Source organism: Budorcas taxicolor, chromosome 7, assembly GCF_023091745.1.
Source record: "Budorcas taxicolor isolate Tak-1 chromosome 7, Takin1.1, whole genome shotgun sequence".
Lineage (NCBI taxonomy): Eukaryota > Metazoa > Chordata > Mammalia > Artiodactyla > Bovidae > Budorcas > Budorcas taxicolor.
Window position 1 is genome coordinate 49,359,932 of NC_068916.1, and position 23,623 is coordinate 49,383,554.

General features: G+C 41.5%; 1 protein-coding gene across 1 annotated transcript in view; it reads left to right on the forward strand.

Annotated features, from left to right (window-relative positions):
• Positions 1 to 23,623, forward strand: part of KDM3B (lysine demethylase 3B) — a 58,632-nt gene that overhangs the window by 24,424 nt on the left and 10,585 nt on the right. Inside the window, exons 8-16 of the mRNA XM_052643084.1 lie at positions 2,753 to 3,989; positions 4,882 to 5,083; positions 10,215 to 10,429; positions 11,191 to 11,343; positions 16,778 to 16,885; positions 18,146 to 18,273; positions 19,343 to 19,622; positions 20,341 to 20,597; positions 23,204 to 23,470. Coding sequence (XP_052499044.1) covers positions 2,753 to 3,989; positions 4,882 to 5,083; positions 10,215 to 10,429; positions 11,191 to 11,343; positions 16,778 to 16,885; positions 18,146 to 18,273; positions 19,343 to 19,622; positions 20,341 to 20,597; positions 23,204 to 23,470 — 2,847 coding nt within the window. The remainder of the gene's footprint in view (positions 1 to 2,752; positions 3,990 to 4,881; positions 5,084 to 10,214; positions 10,430 to 11,190; positions 11,344 to 16,777; positions 16,886 to 18,145; positions 18,274 to 19,342; positions 19,623 to 20,340; positions 20,598 to 23,203; positions 23,471 to 23,623) is intronic.

Below are 23,623 nucleotides of genomic sequence, written 5' to 3' on the forward strand. Positions count from 1 at the left end.
TACAGTCTTTTGGCTCTTATTTTGGTCACCAAAGTATGATTAATGATGCGGGTCATATTTTCTTTCCAAATTGGCTATTAATTCAAACTGGAATATGAAATAAAAATAAAATACTAAATGACTTTTATAAATTATGTATAAGAAACTACTGTGTGCTAAGTACTGTATATTATAAACAGAATTGAAATGCTATTTGAAGGAGCTCACGTCCTAAAATGGAATTGTTTTATAACAGTGTCATATAAAACATGGCATATACATTTCATCTGACTTCTTCCCTTCGTAGAAGATCCAGTTTGTTAATCTCTAGTGTGCAGGGATGGGGAGGGAAGTGAAGTGCCAAGGCAGAAGAGAAGGCCTGTAAATGCAAAGTTTACACTCTTCACGATTTGTCCTCTGTTAGTTTACCAGCATTCCCAAGAGAACTAGGTGGAGATCTTATGTGGATTTCTCCTCTGTTTAAGTCATCATATTGCCCAAATTGATTAAAATTAAGTCCATGTCAAAGGCAGAATAGATGTAAATGGGGATTACAAAACAGAGCAAATATTACATGCTTCACGAAGAGATCCACTGAATACTGTTGTTCTTGGAGTAGCAAAGCTGAATAGATGAAGTGCGGATTCAGAGGGCATTTTCCAAACAGGTCTGAGAAATTTCTGTGACTGTATCAGTAACTTTACTAGTGGGTTAGCCTAGGTATTCTCTTGGGATATGATTTAAAAGTACAGAAATGGATATTTCCATCATGAACCAGGGGCACAGCCCCCCAGGAAACTTCCTGCCCTAAAAATTGTGTTGAAATCAGTTTGTCATCATTTTCTTAGAAGAAAAAGATTTGAAATTTAATCAGTTATAGGAAAATGAAAGAGCATCCAATTATTTTTCATTCATGTGTGTATTTTTTATATAATTTTGTTTATTATTTAATATTTTTGGCTGTGCTGGGTCTTCATTGCTGCCCTGTCTTTTCCTTTAGTTGCAGTGCAAGGGCTTCTTACTGTGGTGACTTCTCTGGTTGCAGAGTATGGGTTCTAGATGCTCAGACTTCAGTAGTTGAGGCACATGGGCTCAGTAGTTTCTGCTCCTGGGGTCTAGAGTACAGGCTCAGTTGTTGTGATGCACAGGCTTAGTTGCTCCACGGCCATGTGGGATCCTCCTGGATTAGAGATGGAAGCCATGTCTCCTGCACTGGCAGGCGGATTCTTTACCACTCAGCCACCAGGGAAGTCCATATGTGTGTTTATTTTTAGAGGGTAACTTTAGTAGTGAAACCAGAGATCCTTATGCTCATTCCTTGCAGTCACACAGGTGTCAAGGGACCTGGGCAGACCCAGCCAGTGAAACAACAGCATAGCGTCAGTGCTGTGTCTGTCTATTCTCTTCTTTTTCTTTGGAGGAGTTTTAAGTCAGTGGTTTTTGGTTAGTGGGAAGGAAAAGAAAAAAGGAGAATGAACTAAGTTATTGAAATGCCCTGAACTGGTCTCTGTAGCTGATGTCACCTGGAGGCAAGCCATTAAAAGGCCTGCCTGGTTCTCATGCCTCTTTGCCACCCTCAGAGAAAGTCCTAATGTAGACTCCTCTTACATAGTTGAAGAAACTCTCCCCCTATCTCGCTTTTTTTTAATACCACCCTTTCATTTATCTGGTATATGTTACATTTCTAAAAATTAAGTTAATGCATAAAATTTACCATTTATACAATTTGCGGTGTACAGTATCATGGCATTTATATATTCACAATGTTATGCATCACTACTACATAAAGAAATTTTCTTCTTCTCCAAGAGAAACTCCGTATCTATTAAGCAGTCATGAAATAATTTTTATTTCTAATACTTTAAAGTGAATATAAGTGTTATGTAAGTACTTGTACCTACCTATGGATATTTCTCTGTATATGAGTATGTGATATACTATATGAAAGTGATTCTAACCCCTTTTATATACACATCCTTGTTTATCTAAATGCGGAAGTTAGCATTTTTAAGGTATAAAAAAGCGATTTTTTTTTTGATTCTCCAGTTTGTTACGCTGAGTGCTTTTGTTGGTGGGTATTATCAGTATCTACAGTTTTCCGCTTTGGAGACTTGTTAAATCCTAATGATAACAGAAGTGTTCAGTAACTGGTATGCCTCTTAAATTTAGCACCTTTAGGTCTAACTTTAAGAAAAACAGATAATTCAGCTTTTAAGTTGATTTGAGTCCATCTTAGCAATTTTCGACAAAGATTTTTTTCCTTAATGTACGATGAGCTTTTCATAGGGCTGAAGTCACTTTTGTAAGAGTGGGCGATTTGCAATGACTTAAATCAACCAAAACTTTAACCATAGCCCCTAAGGTCTTTGAGGTAGATTAATATTATAGGGTCACTAGTAATATTTCACTCTATTTCAGACTAAAAGCTCATTTACATTCGGGAACCCTTTTCTTCAGTTCCCTGATAGAGTCTTCATTCCTAAGTAGATAACTTAGAAGCCTACACAGCCTCCTGGTGCTTTGACAGTCAGTTGGCTAACAACCAAGGGTATCATTTCATCCTGCCATCTCCGTCTCACCTTGCTAAAGACCCCTCTGTGTTGTCTGTGGCAGTTTTCTTTCCTGGTGAAGTAACAGTTATAAGAGCAGTTTTCCCGGAATTGTAGGGGAGAAAAATTGATTGACCCATAAGAAATGTTGGCCTAGGTCCAAGAAGGTATCAAAAGATTGTCAAGGAAGCCAACATCACTAACTCTGGCTATCTTCTTTTCAGAATTCAAGGAATTCTGTCCTGGCCTCTTCTGGATTTGGAGCATCTCTCCCGGGTTCATCACAAGCTTTGACTTTTGCAAGTGGAAGGAGCCAGTCCAATGGAGTTCTTGCCACAGAGAACAAACCTTTGGGCTTCTCTTTTGGCTGTAGCCCAGCACCAGAGTCTCAGAAAGACTCTGATCTCTCCAAAAACTTGTTTTTTCAATGCATGTCCCAAACTTTACCCACCAGTAACTACTTCACTACCGTTTCAGAGAATTTGGCTGATGATTCCTCCAGTCGAGACTCATTTAAACAAAGCCTTGAGAGCCTCTGTAAAGGAAGATCCACTCTTGGAGCAGACACTAAATCAGGCTCTAAGGCTGGCAGCTCTGTGGATCGGAAAGTGCCTGCAGAGTCCATGCCCACCCTCACGCCAGCCTTCCCACGGAGCCTCCTACATGCCCGCACCCCAGACAGTCATGAAAATCTATTTTTACAGCCCCCTAAACTGTCCCGAGAAGAGCCTTCTAACCCTTTCTTGGCATTTGTGGAGAAAGTTGAACATAGCCCTTTCAGCAGCTTTGCATCTCCGGCATCAGGTAGCTCTTCCTCTGCTACCACTGTCACCTCCAAGGCAGCACCCAGCTGGCCCGAGTCTCACTCCTCTACAGATTCAGCATCTTTAGCAAAGAAGAAAACCCTCTTCATCACAACTGACTCCTCCAAACTGGTGTCTGGTGTTCTGGGCTCAGCTCTTACCACTGGGGGCCCAAGCCTCTCTGCCATGGGGAATGGCCGCTCCAGTTCACCCACCAGCGGCCTCACCCAGCCCATTGAGATGCCTACTCTCTCCTCTAGCCCCACAGAGGAGAGGCCAACTGTGGGGCCTGGGCAGCAGGACAATCCTCTCCTTAAAACCTTCAGTAACGTCTTTGGCAGGCACTCAGGCAGCTTTCTGTCCTCCCCAGCAGATTTTTCACAGGAGAACAAAGCTCCTTTTGAAGCTGTGAAAAGGTTCTCACTGGATGAGCGAAGCTTGGCTTGCAGACAGGACTCAGACTCCAGTACCAATAGTGACCTGTCAGATTTAAGCGACTCTGAGGAGCAGCTCCAAGCCAAGACCGGCCTGAAGGGGATTCCAGAACACCTGATGGGGAAGCTGGGCCCCAATGGGGAACGCAGTGCTGAGCTGTTGCTGGGAAAAGGCAAAGGGAAGCAGGCCCCCAAGGGCCGGCCTCGGACTGCTCCCTTGAAAGGTGATCCTGCTGAGATTATCCATGGGCCTGGCTCTGGCACTTGCTTCAAATGCTTGCTGTGCTCTTGGGCAGCAGAGGCCCTCTTTTTGATGGAAAGTCCTATAATCTCATAGAATTACATAGTCCAAAGGGTGCAGTAGGGATCCCTCATCAGATCATCTGGTTCAACTTAGGGTTGATCTAAACCAGCTCTGTAAGAGGGATATCTGTCCTGTTAATGATAATCCCACAAAGTCTTGATAGTCTGTTAATTTTGGTCAGGAACTCTTTCCTCCCTTAGTATATTTCTCCTGCCTTTCGTCCTTCCCCTTTAATGAACTTAGGGGAGTTACTCAGTGCTAGTCTTTATTCTCACATAGCAGCCTTTAGTAGAGTTGATGAAGCAAGAGAACCGCTCCTCAGTTTGCTCCTGTCTGTCACATATTTATGGTTTTAAATCTCTTTCAAAAGCCGTTAACTCCTGTGGAGTAAGGTTATCGCCTGAAATTGTGTAAAGACAAGTGTCTAAGAAAATGGCAAGTCACCATTCTCATTAGGATTTGGTTTCCCATAGAAGCCCCAAGAGTTCTTGATTAGTAGAACAGTCATATCCTGAGGGGCTGGTGGCAAGAAGCTACCTTCTGCCTTCTTGAGTTTTCCTCACCCATACTCAGAGTTGTTTCATTGTCATGGGGTACTTCCCACAAATTCTCCATGGTTTTTATTTCCCAGTTGAAGCCTCTTTGTTTCCTCTGCCCCTTTTCTGCCAAGGATGGACCTGATGGGCTCATGCCCATCCAGTGCAAGGAGGAGTGACTCAGGTCAGGACAATGTCTGTCCTCAGGAGAATTATGTTTTTGCATCTCTTTTAAACCTTTTATGACCAACCATTTCTGTCTCTGCCTTCTCACAGTGGGCCAGTCAGTGCTGAAAGATGTGAGCAAAGTAAAGAAGCTGAAGCAGTCCGGAGAGCCCTTCCTACAGGATGGGTCATGCATCAATGTAGCCCCTCACCTGCACAAGTGCCGTGAGTGCCGCCTGGAGCGGTATCGGAAGTTTAAGGAACAGGAACAAGATGATTCCACTGTGGCCTGCCGCTTCTTTCACTTCCGGAGGTACCCAAACTCCTCTCTTCATCTCCTTCCCAGTTTCCTTAGTGATACATAACTTCCACTCTTTCTCTGAATTGGTAAACATATTTCAGCATCTTTTTCTTATTTTCCTAAACTTTGTTGCTCTTAGAGTCTGTGCTAAGTTTCTGCCATCCCATTAGTTATTTAGGTTGTGAAATGATACATGACTTCGTCCTTAAGAGAATTTAAATTAACAGTCTCACCTGCTGCCCCCTGAACTGTGTTCTTATTCCTAACTTGAATTCCATTTGAAACCAGTGATGTGAGCAGAAGGATGCCATTGTGTATTATAGATTTGCTTAACCAGTTACTCCTCTTTAGTGCTAGAGTAATTTAAGTCCCCTAAGAAAGAAGGGGAAGTAAGATTAGGAGATAATGTGAACCTTCTTTAAAATAGGGGTAACTGTTGAAAATCCTTGACATGTCCCTTGCTTTTACCAAATAATACCTATTTACTTACTTTGCTTCTGCTTGATAAACTTAGAAGAGGAATTTCTTCTAATAAATCATTCAAGAGTCCTTAGTTTTTTAAATAAAGAAATCCAAGTGGTTTATCCATGTGGCATGGATTCGCTTATTCAGCAAATGTGTATTGAAAATTTAATATGTGCCAGCCATTGTTGTGGGCATTGAGGATTAAACAGTACACAAAACCATCTAATTCCAGCCCTCCAGAGGCTTGTAAGGGATGCAGATAATAGAAAAACAAGTTTAACTATGAGGAAGATAAAAAAGGGAAAGAGGATTGATATGTGGAGAGGCTAGAGAGGCTACAATTTAAATAGGATGACTTGATGGGGGACTTCCTTGGCAGTCCAGTGTTTACGACTCTGCACTTCCCCTGCAGGGGGCACAGGTTCAGTCCCTGGTTGGGGAACTAAGATCCCACATGTGGTGACGCCATGGGGTCCTAAAGAGTTGGACATGACTTAGCAACTGACCAACAACAATGAATGGGGGGATTATTCCAACTATTTTGGGAAATTCAGTTCAATTCAGTCACTCAGTCGTGTCTGACTCTTTGCGACCCCATGGACTACAGCATGCCAGGCTTTCCTGTCCATCACCAACTCCCAGAGCTTGCTCAAATTCATGTCCATTGAGTCTGTGATGCCATATAACCATCTCATCCTCTGTCATCCTAGGAAAGGGCAAGGATTTCCAGGAGTTGGGCCAGTGCCCTCTTTTTGGTCTTTGATGGTTGGCCTCAGAACTGTGATGGCACTGGTGGTTGTGTCAGTTCACTTTGCTGATGTGTTATGATGAGTGTATCAGTTTAGTTCAGTTCAGTCGCTCAGTCGTGTCCGACTCTTGGCGACCCCATGAATCGCAGCACGCCAGGCCTCCCTGTCCATCACCAACTCCCAGAGTTCACTCAGACTTACGTCCATCGAGTCAGTGATGCCATCCAGCCATCTCATCCTCCGTCATCCCCTTCTCCTTCTGCCCCCAATCCCTCCCAGCATCAGAGTCTTTTCCAACGAGTCAACTCTTCGCATGAGGTGGCCAAAGTACTGGAGTTTCAGCTTTAGCATCATTCCTTCCAAAGAAATCCCAGGGCTGATCTCCTTCAGAATGGATTGGTTGGATCTCCTTGCAGTCCAAGGGACTCTCAAGAGTCTTCTCCAACACCACAGTTCAAAAGCATCAATTCTTCGGTGCTCAGCCTTCTTCACAGTCCAACTCTCACATCCATACATGACCACAGGAGAAACCATAGCCTTGACTAGACAGACCTTTGTTGGCAAAGTAATGTCTCTGCTTTTGAATATGCTATCTAGGTTGGTCATAACTTTTCTTCCAAGGAGTAAGCATCTTTTAATTTCATGGCTGCAGTCACCATCTGCAGTGATTTTGGAGCCCCCAAAAATAAAGTCTGACACTGTTTCCACTGTTTCCCCATCTATTTCCCATGAAGTGATGGGACCAGATGCCATGATCTTCGTTTTCTGAATGCTGAGCTTTAAGCTGGAACTCTTTCACTCTCCACTTTCACTTTCATCAAGAGGCTTTTTAGTTCCTCTTCACTTTCTGCCATAAGGGTGGTATCATCTGCATATCTGAGGTTATTGATATTTCTCCTGGCAATCTTGATTCCAGCCTGTGTTTCTTCCAGTCCAGCGTTTCTCATGATGTACTCTGCATATAAGTTAAATAAGCAGGGTGATAATATACAGCCTTGATGTACTCCTTTCCCAATTTGGAACCAGTCTGTTCCATGTCCAGTTCTAATTGTTGCTTCCTGACCTGCATACAGATTTCTTAAGAGGCAGGTCAGATGGTCTGGTATTCCCATCTCTCTCAGAATCTTCCACAGTTTATTGTGATCCACACAGTGAAAGGCTTTGGCATAGTCAATAAAGCAGAAATAGATGTTTTTCTGGAACTGTTTTGCTTTTTCCATGATCCAGCAGATGTTGGCAATTTGATCTCTGGTTCCTCTGCCTTTTCCAAAACCAGCTTGAAGATCAGGAAGTTCACGGTTCACGTATTGCTGAAGCCTGGCTTGGAGAATTTTGAGGATTACTTTACTAGCATGTGAGATGAGTGCAATTGTGCGGTAGTTTGAGCATTCTTTGGCATTGCCTTTCTTTGGAATTGGGATGAAAACTGGCCTTTTCCAGTCCTGTGGCCACTGCTGAGTTTTCCAAATTTGCTGGCATATTGAGTGCAGCACTTTCACAACATTATCTTTCAGGATTTGAAACAGCTCAGCTGGAATTCCATCACCTCCACTAGCTTTGTTCGTAGTGATGCTTTCTAAGGTCCACTTGACTTCACATTCCAGGATGTCTGGCTCTAGATGAGTCATCACACCATCATGATTATCTGGGTCATGAAGATCTTTTTTGTATAGTTCTTCTGTGTATTCTTGCCACCTTTTCTTAATATCTTCTGCTTCTGTTAGGTCCATACCATTTCTGTCCTTTATCGAGCCCATCTTTGCATGAAATGTTACCTTGGTATCTCTAGTTTTCTTGAAGAGATCTCGTCTTTCCCATTCTGTTCTTTTCCTCTGTATCTTTGCATTGATTGCTGAAGAAGGCTTTCTTATCTCTTCTTGCTATTCTCTGGAACTCTGCATTCAAATGCTTATATCTTTCCTTTTCTCCTTTGCTTTTCACCTTTTCTTTTCACAGCTATTTGTAAGGCCTCCCCAGACAGCCATTTTGCTTTTTTGCATGTCTTTTCCATGGGGATGGTCTTGATCCCTGTCTGCTGTGCAATGTCGCGAACCTCTGTCCATAGTTCATCAGGCACTCTATCTATCAGATCTAGTCCCTTAAATCTATTTCTCACTTCCACTGTATAATCATAAGGGATTTGATTTAGGTCATAGCTGAATGATGAGTGTATACTGAGGCTCAAACTTCTAGTGGAAGTCACTCTGACATCTTGGACCTGTTTGTTCTCATCAGTTTACGTCGTGTCCTTGGACTGTTGTCATTCTTTTAAAGTCTGTGCCCTCCCTCTTCCCTCCTGTTTCAGGATGAGGAAGTGAAGTGAAGTGAAGTCACTCAGTCATGTCTGACTCTTTGCGATCCCATGGACTGTAGCCTACCAGGCTCCTCTGTCCATGGAATTCTCCAGGCAAGAATCCTGGAGTGGGTTGCCATTTCCTTCTCCAGGGGATCTTCCCGATCCCGGCATCGAACCCAGGTCTCCTGCATTGCAGGCAGAATCTTTACCGTCTGAGCTACCAGGGAAATCAGGATGAGGAGGAACTAGTAAAGGAGACTGAGAAGAAACCGCCAGTGAGGTATTCTGGAAGACAACTGAAGAATGTGTTTCTAGGAAGGAATAATGAACTCTGGCAAATGCTGGTGATTGGGTGTGGTCAGTTAAGGACAAAAAATGACCTTTGGATTTAACAGTGGGGAATGACCTTGTCGAAAACAGTTTTAGGACTTCCCTCACTGTCCAGTGCTTCCACTGCAGGGGATGTGGGTTCCATCCCTGGTCGGGAACTCAAGACGTCATATGCCACACAGCACAGCCAAAATAAAGTTTTGGTAGATTGATGAGAGAACGTCTGAATGTTGTGGTTTAAGAGAAAATAGGGGTGGGAGGTGGGAGGGGGGTTCATGTTTGGGAACTCAAGTACACCTGTGGTGGATTCATGTTAATGTATGGCAAAACCAATACAGTATTGTAAAGTGAAATAAAGTAAAAATAAAAATTTAGAAAAAGAAAATAAAGGAGAAAGGAACTGGTAACTATCAGTATAGACAAATCTCCTAAGAAACTTTGCTCTTATGAACAGATAAATGAAGGAGGATGTGGGATCAAAGGGACTGAGATAGCACATTCAAATACTGACTAGAGTGATTCAGTAGAGAGGAAAATCCCCGATTCAATGCACATGACTTTGAGCAAACTCCAGGAAGACAGTGAAGGACAGGGAAGCCTGGCATGCTGCAGTCCATCGGGTCACAAAGAGTCAGACATGCCTGAGCAACTGAACAATGACAAAAAGAGAGGAAAATAGATGTAGAACAGAGAATTAGTGAAGGGATGCCTATGCAAGAGGATAAGGTGTAGAGCAAAAGTGGAGAGATTGGTCTTTACTGGGAGCTAGTTCATCCACAGTAGCAGAAGATGAGATGGAGTACCTGGGGGAAGGTATAGCAATGTGTGATAGTGTGGTGGGAGCTTGTGGGAATTCTCTCTTCTGGCTCCTTGCAGGAATTTTTGAATGAAATAATTAGCAAGGTCCTCGTGAGGAAAATAATACTGAAGTTTTGAAAAGAAGATATTAAACAAGCATTAAAGGCTCACCTGATGTAAGTCGACAGGCATTTCAAGTGTGACAGTGAGCACAGATCTGTGTTTTTCTCTGGTCATATTTACTGGTGTGGTTGCTGGTATGGAATAAGTGGTTAGAGAAACTGGTAGACAGCTCTTTAAAGAACCTGGACCTAATAAGTATTAACAATAAGCCTTTCTATTAGTGCATACTGTGTTGGTCGAATATGGTGCAAGTTCTTAACTCCGCCTGATTCCTATTAAGTCTCACTTAATTTCTTTTAGGTCGTAGGATTTTTAAGTGGGTGTTGGTTTCCATGGGTGCTGCTATTTACTGTGTATTTGACTGTGTATCTTCCTATCTCAGGTTGATCTTCACTCGAAAAGGGGTACTCCGAGTGGAAGGGTTTCTGAGTCCCCAGCAAAGTGACCCTGATGCCATGAACCTGTGGATTCCCTCTTCTTCCCTAGCAGAAGGAATAGACCTAGAAACCTCAAAATACATTCTGGCCAATGTTGGAGACCAGTTCTGCCAACTTGTGATGTCTGAGAAGGAGGCCATGATGATGGTGGAGCCACACCGTAAGGCCCGCTCTTGCTTATCTTCTAGGCAGTTCTAGTTGGAAACTCATTTTCTTTTGCTTAAAGTGAAGTGTGGAATGAGTGGCAGATAGCATTCTCTATGGATGAATTAAGCCTGCTAAAACTTGTATATGAGCTAAATTGAATAGCTAAAGCAATACCTGTGTCTAGCAGTCCTCAGTCTTTCTGTCTTTGGCATTTAACAGACTAAAATTTCCTTCCCTATTTGTCTTTCATTTTTGTAGCACAGTTGCCATAATTTGCATTTTGATCCCTATTTGGGTTTGGTTCACTCTGAATATTTTCTTCACTTTGAACTAATTTGTGTCAGTAAGTAGTAATACTTTATGGTTTGTGAATAGATTAAGTGCTACTGGTTGTTGTGTTTCATACCTTAAACCCATGTTATTCACACATTTATGGTATTTCCATGTCTGTGAGATATTATACCCTATTTCTAGACCAAGGAATATTGTACTATACTTTAAGAGAAAATCTTCTTATTTAAAGCTTCCCCAATTTGAAAATTTTATAGTATCTTAAGTGACAACATATGGCATTCATTCTCACTAACACTTGCTCAGAAATATTAGAAATTCCATGTATTTTGTTTCTCTTACAATTATACAAATACGAACTGCATGAATCTTTGAGTTTAATTGCTAGACAAAATGCTTGAATGGGAATCAGTGGATCTGGGATCTTATGCTCTCGCTCAGGATGCTCAGTGCCAACAGTATTCCTCTTCCTTTTTCCACCAGAGAAAGTGGCATGGAAGCGAGCGGTCCGAGGTGTACGGGAGATGTGTGATGTATGTGAAACAACCCTCTTCAACATCCACTGGGTTTGTCGCAAATGCGGATTTGGGGTCTGCCTTGACTGTTACAGGCTCAGGAAAAGCCGACCACGCAGTGGTGAGCAAATGTTGTCCTATACAGCTGCAGGTAAAATGTCAGTGGAGGTGTGGACTTGGAAACTGAAGCAGAAATGGCTTTGGGCTCCTTCTTTAGCTTATATTTTGTCACGTTGTGAGGTCTTAAAAGTGCCAATACTCCAGCCTAACTGAGAAGGTTAAAACTTTTAAAGTATACACTTCAAATGTTTTTAGTATATTCTCAAGTTTATATAGTTATCACCACTATCTAATTTCATTTTCATTGCTCCAAAAATGAATCTTGCATTCAGTAGCAGTCACTCCCTATTCCTTCCCCCCTTAAACCTTGGTAACCATCAGTCCACTTACTGTCTCTATCAACTTGCCTATTCTGTACATGTCATATAAATGGAATCATACAATATATGGCCTTCTGTGACTGGCCTCTTAAACTTAGCATACTCTTTCAAAGTTTTATCCATGTTATAGCACATAATTCATTCCTTGTATTGCCAGGTAATATTCCATTGTATAGATACACTACATTTTCTTCATCCAGTCTTTAGTTGATGGACATTTGCGTTGTTTCTACTTTTGGCTGTTATGAATAGTGGAACATTTGTTACAAGTTTTTGTGTGGATGTATGTTTTTATTTTTTTGAGAATATATACCTTGTAGTAGAATTGATGGGGCATATGGCAGTTCTGTGTTTAACCCTTTCAGAAACTGCCAAACTGTATTCCAAAGTAGCTGCACCATTTTATAATTCCACCAGCAATGTATGAGGATTGCAAATTTTCCACATCCTTGTCAATGCTTGTTATTATCTGTCTGATTATAGCCATCATAGTGACTGTGAAGTAGTATATAGTGTGATTTTAATTTGCATTTCCCAGATGACTACTAATGTTGAGAATATTTTCATGTGTTTTTTGGCCCTATCTTCCCTGGAAAAATGTCTGTTCAAATCCTTTGCTTCACTTTTCTTTTTGCTTTATCTTATTACCTGCCAAGAATCTTCCTTGCCCCTTGACTTCATCATTCTTCCCTCTTCTATGATACAGTGTAACCATTGTAACTGATTTAGAGCTTAGACTACTGGGATCTGAATCCTACTTCTGTATCTTATCATACCAACTATGGTGTCTTGGGCTAGTTACTTAGCCCCTCAGACTCATTTCCTTGTCTATAAAACAAAGATAATACAAGTATGTCCCTCACAGCATTGTTTTAAGGATTAAATGAGATAATGTATGTCCAGTGGTTAACACATTCACTAGGTACTACATGTTACATAGCTAAGATCTTCCACTTTTGCCCATGAAAGATAAACTTCCGAAGAAGTTGCCCTCCTATCATAAAAAGTAAGAAAATCAGACAAAATATACAAAACCACAGTTTCAGAGGGCTTCCCTGATAGCTCAGTTGGTAAAGAATCCGCCTGCAGTGCAATGCAGGAGACCCCAGTTCATTCCTGGGTTGGGAAGATCCACTGGAAAAGGGATAGGCTCCCCACTCCAGTATTCTTGGGCTTCCCTTGTGGCTCAGCTGGTAAAGAATCTGCCTGCAGTGTGGGAGACCTGGGTTCGATCCCTGGGTTGGGAAGATCCCCTGGAGAAGGAAAAGGCTACCTACTCCAGTATTCTGGCCTGGAAAATTCCATGGACTGGGGTCTCAAAGAGTCAGATACAACTGAGCGACTTTCACTTTCACAGTTTCAGATATTGGACAACAGGCAGCTTGAGTCTGTACTCCCTCAGAAAAATGAAGAAACAAGGTGAGTCCTACAATTGCCCCAGTTTACTGCCTGGAGGCAGTTTCTAGCCTGTACCACAGGGAAAGGCAATTAAAATAGAGTTTGGCAATCTCACAAGTTCAGACCGAGATTAAAATCTGAGAAGAGTAAGGCAGTGTACTGAAGTGCTACAGAAAGAACACCAGATCTAGAGAAATCATCTCAATTTTTTTTTTTAATTATTATATAGTGGTCTGCACATGCATCAGAGGAAACTGTCCTCAAGCCAATCAACTGAATTGTATACAGAACTCACAATTTGTATTCCCACCAGCCAGAGTGGAGAGACATTGGATAGAGTCCAAAGGGGTCACACCCTTTGTAGTAGGACTAACGTAGTCCCAGAATAAAGTTGCTCTGGAGCTGCCATAATGAAGTGTAGAGCACGACTCGGAAGGATCAAATTCATCTGCAAATTGCTTAGTTATACACTACAGTAAAACCAAACATTCTTTAAAGGATTACACAAAATCCAGTACTCTGAAACATAAAACTCACAAAGCTCTGCATTCGGTGAAGAAAGATCTGGTGTACAGAAAAGAATAATGCAACCAGTATAATACAACCAGTAATCTGGGAGGAAGAAAACAACCGATAGAACAAGTACAGAAATGACAGTGATGAGGGAGTTATTGTAAAAGGACCTTAAAACAGCTATCAAAATACTTTTAATATGTTTGGACCGGAGAAGGCAATGGCACCCCACTCCAACAAATCTTGCCTAGCAAATCCCATGGATGGAGGAGCCTGGAAGGCTGCAGTCCATGGGTTCGCTAGCAGTCGGACACGACGGAGTGACTTCACTTTCATTTTTCACTTTCATGCATTGGAGAAGGAAATGGCAACCCACTCCAGTGTTCTTGCCTGGAGAGTCCGAGGGACGGGGGAGCCTGGTGGGCTGCCGTCTATGGGGTCGCACAGAGTCGGACACGACTGAAGCGACTTAGCAGCAGCAGCAATATGCTTGGACATAAAGGAAAACATAATGAGTAACATAGAAGACATGTAAAAGACCCAGATGAAGCTTCTAGAGATGAAAAGTAACTAAAAAAAAACACTAGGTAGGATTAATGGCATATTAGATACTGCAGAAGAAACAGTGAACTTGAGGACATAGAATAAAAAGTATAAAAAACTAAGTACAGACAGAGGACTTAAATTTATAAGTTGAAGAGTGCCTTGTTGAACTACCAGATACATTAGGTAGTCTCCCAAACAAGTAAGTGGAGTTCCAGAAAGAGAAAGGGTAGGAGAACAGAGATAGAAAAAATATTGAAAAAAATAAAGCCAAAATTTTTCCAAATTTGATGAAAAAGCTATAACGTTACAAGTCCAACAATAATCCTCAAATAAAAAAGACATTAAGAAAAACACACCAAAGCACGTCCTAATTACTTACTGAAAAACACTGTATAAAGAGAAAAGCTGAAAAGCACAAGAGGAAAAAGATGCACATGATGTAACAAAGATAAGAATGATAGCTAACTTGTCAGAAAACTATACTCTAGAGACAATGGTACAGGATTTTAAAGTGCTGAAAATAAACCTATTAGCCTAGAATTCATACCTAGTGGAAATATCTTTCTAGGGTGAAATCGTTTTCCAGGAATGGAAAAAGTGATAGAATTCATCATTCTATCACCAGCAGACCCATGCTGCAAAGTTAAAGGTAGTGACTCAGGCAAAAGAAAATGATACAATGTGGAAACTTGGATTTATGCAAAGGAATGAAGAATGTGCTACATGGTAAATATGTGGGTACATATAAAAGACTTTTTTCTTATTTTAGGACTTACTTGGTGGTACAGTAGATAGGAATCCACCTACCAACACAGGGGACATGGGCTCAATCCCTGGTCCGGGAAGATTCTACATGCTGTGGAGCCGCTAAGCCCATACGCCACAAATACTGAACCCACACTCTAGAGCCTGTGAGCCTCAACTACTGAGCCCAGGTGCTACAACTGCTGAAGCCCACGTGTGTAGAACCTGTGCTCTGCGACTGGAAACCCCACTGCAGTGAGAAGCCTACATACCACAAGGAAGACCAGCCCCTGCTACAGCAGACCCAGTACAGCCAAAAATAACTGACTAGATAGATAAATAATTTCAAAAAAAGACAAGGGAGGGCTTCCCTGGTGGCTCAGTTAGAAAGAATCTGCCAGCCAGTGCAGGACACATGGGTTCAATCTCTGGTCAGGGAAGATCCCCCATACTGTGGAGCAACTAAGCCCGTGCGCCGCAGCTACTGAGCCTGTGCTCTAGAGCCTGGGAGCCACAAGTATCGAGCCTGTGTGCCACAGCTACTGAAGCCCGAGTGCCCTAAAGCCCATGCTCTGCAACAAGAGAAACCAATGCAGTGAGAAGCCCACACACTGCAACTAGAGAGTAGCCTCCACTGTCTGCAACTAGAGAAAAGCCGACACAGCAACTAAGACCCAGCACAGCCAAAAAATTAGAACATTAAAAAGACAAGGAAAAACATCTGGAATCTTCCTGGACCAAGGATCAAACCCAAGTTCCTTGCACTGGAAGTGTGCCACCAGGGAAATCCCCACAACCCAGTCTTTAAATGGGAAAAATATTTGAACAGATACGTCATCAAAGAAGATAGGTCAATGAGAAATAAACACATGGAAAAAACTGTCATTACTTACTAGGGAAATGCAAATTAAAACCATAATGAGAAACCACTGTCCGCACTATCCAAAAATGTTGGATAACATTTTTAAAACTGAGGGTGCAAAGTGCTGTCAGGGATATGGAGCAACTAAAACTTATTAAACATTGCTGATAGGGATGCAATTTGGTACCATCACTTTGGAAAACAGTATATCTATTTCTTTATAAGTTTAAACATCAACTAGCATTCTACTAGTATGTATAAGGGAAATGAAAATATGTCCACACAAAGGCTTGTGCTTGAATGTGTATAGCACTTTATTCATAATAGCCAATAACTGGAAACAATCCAACTGTTCACCAGTAATTGAAAGCAGTCCAACTATTCATGAGTGGGTAAACAAAATGTGGTACATCCAAACTATGGAACAGCACTCAGACATGAAAAGGAATGAATTACTTATACATGGAACAGTATGGATGAATCTTAAAATCATTATGCCGAATGAAAATATCTCAACACAAATGACAGATGACATACCATATGTTTCCAGTAATATGAAATTCTAGAAGTAAAACTTTAACGTTAGAAATTTGATCAGTAGTGGCCAGGGGTTGAGGAAAGGGTATTGACTGCAAAGGGCTAAAGGAAACTTTGGGAAGGAATAGTAATGTTCTAAATTCTGAATGTCTCACTGTTTTCCACAACTAGATATCTTTGTCGAAATTCAAACATATTTGAATTTGAAGTGTACACTTTAAATTGTTGAACTAATTTTATGTAAATTATACCTTAGTGAAGCAGTATTTTTAAAAGTTAAGGACTTCCTGGTGGTCCAGTGGTTAAGACTCTGCTTTCATGGTAGGGGGCATGGCTTTGATCCCTGGTTGGGGAACTAAGGTCCCACAAACTGTATAACCAAAAATAAATAAAATTAGCTGTGATCTTCTTTGACCCGTGAGAAAACTGGCCTTTAGAGTCTGAAACTCTCACTCACTGAGAGAGATACATCTTGTGACCCTCATATATAGGAAAGTCATTCATTTCCGTTTCAGAGACAGAAGAGATGGGTGATGAAGAGGTTTTCTCCTGGTTGAAGTGTGCAAAGGGGCAGTCCCATGAACCAGAGAATCTCATGCCCACACAGATAATCCCTGGCACAGGTAAAAGGAATTCCTTTTTTAGATTTGGTGGGAGAAAAATATTTTTAAGTTATAATTTATACACTATAAAATTTGGTAAAATGGTTTATGTCAGCTTGACTGTTTTTAAGCTTCATAAGATTTCTCTGAGACTTTGAATCTTCAGAAATGTTAGATTGATTGTATGCAGTCAGGGCACATACTTTGCCTCACTTTCCTGGGAGTAGGGGTTGGTTGCTTTTCAGATGTCATTTTACATTCTTATGGTCAGCAGGGCCAGAATAGAAAAAGCCTGTCTTGGAATTCTGTGGTGGTCCAGTGATTAAGACTGTGCTCTCACTGCTGAGAGCCTGGGTTTAAGCCTGGTTGGGGAACTAAGATCCTGCAAACTGTGTAACATGGCAAAAAGAAAAAAAGGAAAGATAAAGCTAGTCCCCTGGCTTCCAGAAAGACCTTTGATTTTAGGCTTATAAAAATCCAGCTGAGGGACTTCCCTGATGGTCCAGTGGTTAAGACTCTATGCTTCCAGTGCAGGGGCCCTGGGTTCGATCCTTGGTCAGGAAACTAAGATCCCACATACCCCATGGTGCAGCCAAAAAAAAAAATCCAACTGAAGCTAATCAAAGCTCTTGAAACCATGAAGAAGGCAGCTTACCAGTAGGGATCAATGGTCTCATGGCAACTTACTTCAGCGATTTCCTCCAGAAAGTCTATTTCCAGCTTCCATACTTGCACTAACACACACACACTGAAGCTGGTGAATCCCCTGCCTATAGTCTCCTTCACTTTGGGGAGCCACCCCCTTTTATACCCCAGTGTATGCAAGCAGAAGAGCTCCCTGAGTGCAGTGGTCAGATGCCTGCTCCCTGCTGATCTAAGCATTGGTTAAATGTTTCTGTAAAGTATACATTGGTATAACTTATAGTAAAGTACCTAAATCTCAAGTATACAATTCAAAACGTTTATATACGCTTGAGGAATCTACCCTTAGAGTTTCTGCTGAAGGACACCTTGTTAATGTTTACTAGAGGAGGGTGGGAGTGTAGCTTAGTGGTTAAATGTGTACAGAACATTAGTGCTAGATAGACTTGGGTTAAAGTCTTAGTACTTTCATTTACCAACTTTATGTACTTAAGCAAATAACCTAACTTCCCTGAGTCTCAGTTTCATCATCAGAAATCAAGGGTACAAACTGCTACCTCACTGAAATGTTGTAAGACTTGAGAGAGATAATGTAAAGTATTCCAAGGTTGATTATTATTATAATTATCTTTTTTCCAGCTCTTTACAATATTGGAGACATGGTACATGCTGCCCGGGGCAAGTGGGGAATTAAAGCAAACTGCCCTTGTATTAGTCGGCAGAACAAATCTGTGTTGAGACCTGCTGTCACTAATGGGATGTCACAGGTAAAATGGTGTGAAAAAGTGGTGTTTCTCACAGGTAAACTGAGAGAAACTTAAGTTCTTTGTTCCAGGAAATGTCCCATTTTCACCTCTGTTGTCCCAGGCTACTCTTGGATTCCTGGGCAACTAGGGGATAGGGAAGCCTGTCTAGAGAGAGCCCGTAGGGTTTACTGGAGGGATTTAAATTCCCCCTAACTCGTGTGAGTTTCTCTTCATTTGTCAATTCAGGCTTGGTTGATAAGTAGCACAAAGAGATTCTTTGCATCCTGTCAGGATTTCTACCTCAGGGTCTTTATGTAGATAAAGAGTATAGAAAAGGTCGCTAGCAATACAGTCTTATCTGTGTGCATGGACCCTGCCTTGTCATGTTAGGTACTGAGGAAAGAAACATGAATATTGGCCCGTTGATCTGGGATCATTCCACCTGAAACCATCCTAAGCAGTGATCATAGAGCAGCAGTGATTTTCCCATCTTCTGCCAGAGGTGGAGGTCATTCTAGTTTGATGGTGACCACTAAGAAGAAGACATTATTTAAAAACAAAAAACACACTGCTTACTTTCAGAGGACTTTGCAGGCATGCTACATGTGATCAATAAGAGGTACAAGGATTAACCCTGAGAAATCTCAAGATATATTTTCAGTAGAATTGATATATTAGAACACATCATCTGGAAAATTTAACAATAGAAAAATGACCTTTTTATTGAGCATTTATGTATGCCAGACACTGTGCTGAGCTCTTTGCATATACTATCTCATTTGATCCTCAGAGCAGCTTTGTGCAGTCAGGTTCTGATCACCAGTTTGTCATTGTAGAAATTGAGCCTCAGGCATGCCAAACAAAAACCCTGTCTTGTTCATTGCTCTTGCCATAGAACCTAGCATAGATTCTATCACATGTAGGAATCAATAAATATATGTTAAATTAATGAGTGAGTGAAATAGCAGTTTATGGGACAATTCCAAATTGCTTTCCCAGACTTATTTAGCGTCAGCAGTCCTTACTATTTGCAATGTATTTTTTCTACACAAGGACAGCACTTTAATAATTTTGGCGTTCTGTGCTATAGCTTCCTAGCATAAACCCTAGTGCCTCTTCTGGAAATGAAACCACCTTCTCAAGCGGAGGAGGAACTGCACCGGGAACACAACCAGAGACAGACCATGTTCCCAAAGCCGACAGTACTGACAGCAGATCAGATGAGCCTCTGAAAGCAGACAGTTCGACATCAAATAGCAATAGTGAGCTAAAAGCCATCAGGCCCCCTTGCCCTGACACAGCCCCACCCTCCTCTGCCCTGCACTGGTTGGCGGATTTAGCAACTCAGAAGGCTAAAGAAGAAACAAAAGGTGAGATTAACACAAGTCTCTGCCCTGCCTGTGGGTGGAACACTTGAGTTATTCTGGAATCCTTCAAACTCACACATTACCATCCACATTTTTGAAACATGCTGCTTGCTTTCTCTGGCCAATCACATAAAATGAGGGACTCTCTTTCAACTTCTTTCTAGAAGTGGAGCTTTTTTAAAAAGGCACATGCCTGGGCTCTACCCCAAATCTCTTTAGTCAGAATTTGGTTTTTAACAATCTTCCCAGATTGCCCTATTATTAAGCCAGTATTGCTAGCCAGGAGGGCTAGACTTGTCTTTTGATGGGCACAAGAATCACCTGGGGAATCGTTAAAAATGAAGATTCCTGTGCCCCACAAGAACTATCAAATGAGAATCTCCATTTTTAACAAGCACTCCAGGTGATTGCAATACAAGTATTCTGGAGACTTACTTGAAGAAACACTGACTTAGAAAGTGAGGGAGACGAAAGATGAATGGGAACAAAAGGAAGTTTGAAATACAGATCTGGAAAAGAAAGGAAGAAGTAGGAGAGCTTCTCCTTGGCCATGAGACCTGCCATAGTCATAGCTCAACAGGCTTGGCCCAGACAGGCTGTACGTAGTTTGGGGGGCAGGGGAGGGGAGAGTTTCTTCTTTCCTACTTGGCTGATTTTTAGGAGGCAGTTGCCTGCTGGGTATTCCTTGTGCCTAATGCTATTCCCGGTTATGTTCTTACAGAAGCAGGGTCCCTGAGGTCGGTGCTCAATAAAGAGTCTCATTCACCCTTTGGGCTGGACTCGTTCAACTCCACTGCAAAGGTCTCTCCGTTGACTCCAAAGCTTTTTAACAGTCTGTTACTGGGTCCCACTGCCTCCAACAACAAAACTGAAGGCTCTAGCCTTCGAGACCTCCTCCACTCCGGGCCAGGAAAGCTTCCTCAAACCCCCTTGGACACAGGCATACCCTTTCCCCCGGTCTTCTCTACATCCTCAGCAGTAAGTGTCCTCCCTAAAACTCTAGCCTTTGCTGCTTTTCCATGGAAGAACCATCAGAAAGAGATCTGATAACTAGGTTGGAGGGTATAGAGTGACTTGTGTTCTCTACATTATCAGTCCCAACTGATAAGATCTTTCTTTATATCAAGTTTGGGGAATGTTTGAGATCCTTTTAAGTAGTAAAGCTTTTGTGCCATGTTAGGAAATCAGTAGAAACTGAGACATTGGAATTTTTCAGTCATCATCAGGAGTCACTTTATTTTCTTGATGATAACAGATAGCTAATTTTTTTTAACATAGGCGATACATTTATGTGGCATCCTCTTAGATATCTAATAGATACCTCAAACATAACATTAGGAGTGTCTAAGACCACACTCCTAATCTTTTACCTATAAACTTGCATTTCCTTTTTTTTGCCTCTCTTGATCACTGGTTTCCAGTTGCTTGGCCAAAAATCTTAAAGAGTCATTTGGGACTCCCCTCTCACACTTTGTGTCTAATCTGTTAGCATATCTTTTCAGTTCGATTGTAAAATGTATTCGCAGCACACCCATTTCTCATCAGCTCCCCTGCTTCCCCATTCTAGTCTGAGATAACATCCTCTGTTGCCTGAATTCTTATAGTAATCTCCATTTCTTCCCTTTCCACTCCACAGTCAGTTTCAACAGAGCAGTTAGTATGATCCTTTTAAGATATAAATCAAATCATATCACTGCTGCCTAAAATCTTTCAAGGGCTTCCAATTTCATAATAAAAACAGAGTCCTTTCAGTGGACTATAATGTTCCAGCCCTAGCTTCTCCTCACTTCCCTGACCTCAACTTCCACTCTCATTGTCCATTCTGCTCTGGCCCCACCCACCTTCTTGCTTTTCCTTGGACATGGCTAGGCATGCTCTCTTCAGAGCCTTTACATGTGTCCTTTTCTCCGCCGAGAGCTGTCTTTTCCATGTCACCACATGGCCTGCTTCATCATCAGCATCCTCTCCTCCTTTCTGAAATGTTACCTCTTTATCAAGGCTTCTTTTTAGGTCACCCTTTTTTTAAAGTCCATTACACTCCCATCCTCCATTATATCTGTTTCTTCTGCACCTATTATCATCTGACTTACTGTGTTTTATTTATTTTCTATCACCACTTAAAGGCATTTTTGTCTTTTTTTTTTTCTCCATGCTGTGCAGCTTTTGGGATCTTAGTTCCCCAACCAGGGATAGAACCGGGTCCCTAGCAGTGGAAGCACAAAGTCATAATCACTAAACTGCTAGAAATTCCCCCATTTCCGTCTGTTTTATTCCCCCAATAGCCATAGTACCACAATGTTTGATACATAGGTATTTAGTAAGCATTTACTGAACAAATAAATTCAAAGATATAAAATTTAAATTTACAAGATACAGTGAAAAGGCTTCTTCTTGCTGTTGCCTCCCTTTCTTTAGGTGACCACTGTTTCATGATTGTCCTTTCTGTGATATTAAAATACATTCAGTATATAGTTTTTTCCTCTTCTTTTTACACAGATATTTTTATACATTGCTTCTTTATTTTCAGTTTATGTATTTCAGAGATCATTTCAAACAAAAACATAAACATGTTTCTCATTGTATTTTATGACTGACTGAAATTTGATGATGGTTGAGCCCTGTACAGTGTGGGTTATTTGTTTCTCTTTTGGATAAATGACCTCCAAAATTACGTTGAGCTCTGTTTTATTTGTACTTGGCTTGGACTCCCAGTTCTCCTTTTTCTTTTTAAATTCTCCAAAGATTTTATAAAGTATATGGTTACATATACTTTATAGAGATAATAATTAGTGATACTTAAGTCATTGGGCTTTCCAGTTTACAGAAGCCCTCCCCTTCCTTCACATCTGTGATCTTAGGTTTGTCACTTTCACCTCTGGGCCTGAGCTTTCCCACCAGCCAAAACAAATGAGAGATTCTTGGTAGGGGACAAACTGAGGAGTGGGAGACTACTTTCAGAATATACAGTTCTCTTGGATACAAATATTTATTGGGTACACTCCCTAGTAAAAAGTCACTGCCTTGGTAAGTCACCTCAGTTACTTAATTGAAGTATTATATCCCTTGAACATGCTGGCCAGAGAAAAATGTATAACCCTCAAAGTAAATGATCTTTCTTTTTCACTCAGCTATAGCATTTTGTGATCCCTGACGTCTACGTGCATATACTTAAAATGGGCCTCAATGCCAAAGATATTTCTTTTTTTTTTTTTTTCGGCTGTACCATGCAGCATGTGGAATCTTCCCTGACCAGGGATTGAACTTATGCCCCCTCATTGGGAGCACAGAATCTTAACCACTGGACTATCAGGGAAGTCCCCAGAGATATTTCTTAAATCTCTTGCAATAGAGGGGATCTTTCTGTCCTTTTCTTTCACAAATAAAAAGCAGAATATGAAGGCTAGGAAAATGTAAGATACTGACTTAATAGATTCCCCTTCCAACCACAAAAGACTTCATAGTAACTTCTATGAAATTGAATCAGGTAGATCAGAACTCCATGTGAATAAAACTGTGAGACTGTTTTTTAATACTCTACTGATGGTGCCTTAGTCATACTAACCTGATGGATTTGTGTCTGGCAGGGAGTGAAGAACAAGGCCAGCCTACCCAACTTCCTTGACCACATCATTGCCTCAGTGGTAGAAAATAAGAAAACCTCAGATGCTGCAAAGCGGGCCTGTAACTTGACTGATACCCAAAAGGAAGTGAAGGAGATGGTGATGGGGTTAAATGTGCTGGACCCCCATACCTCTCATTCCTGGCTCTGTGATGGAAGACTTTTGTGTCTTCATGACCCCAGCAACAAAAACAATTGGAAGATATTCCGGGAGTGTTGGAAGCAAGGCCAGGTAAGCAAGAATAAGCAGATCCCAGGGTCGGCTGTCTACCCGTCCACCCACCAAAGCTAGCAGGATAGTTTCAGTCCTCTCTGGGAGATACTCTGCCAAGGAGATTTAGATATACAGTAAGTTTGTTGTAGACAGCCTTGCTACTTTGAGTTT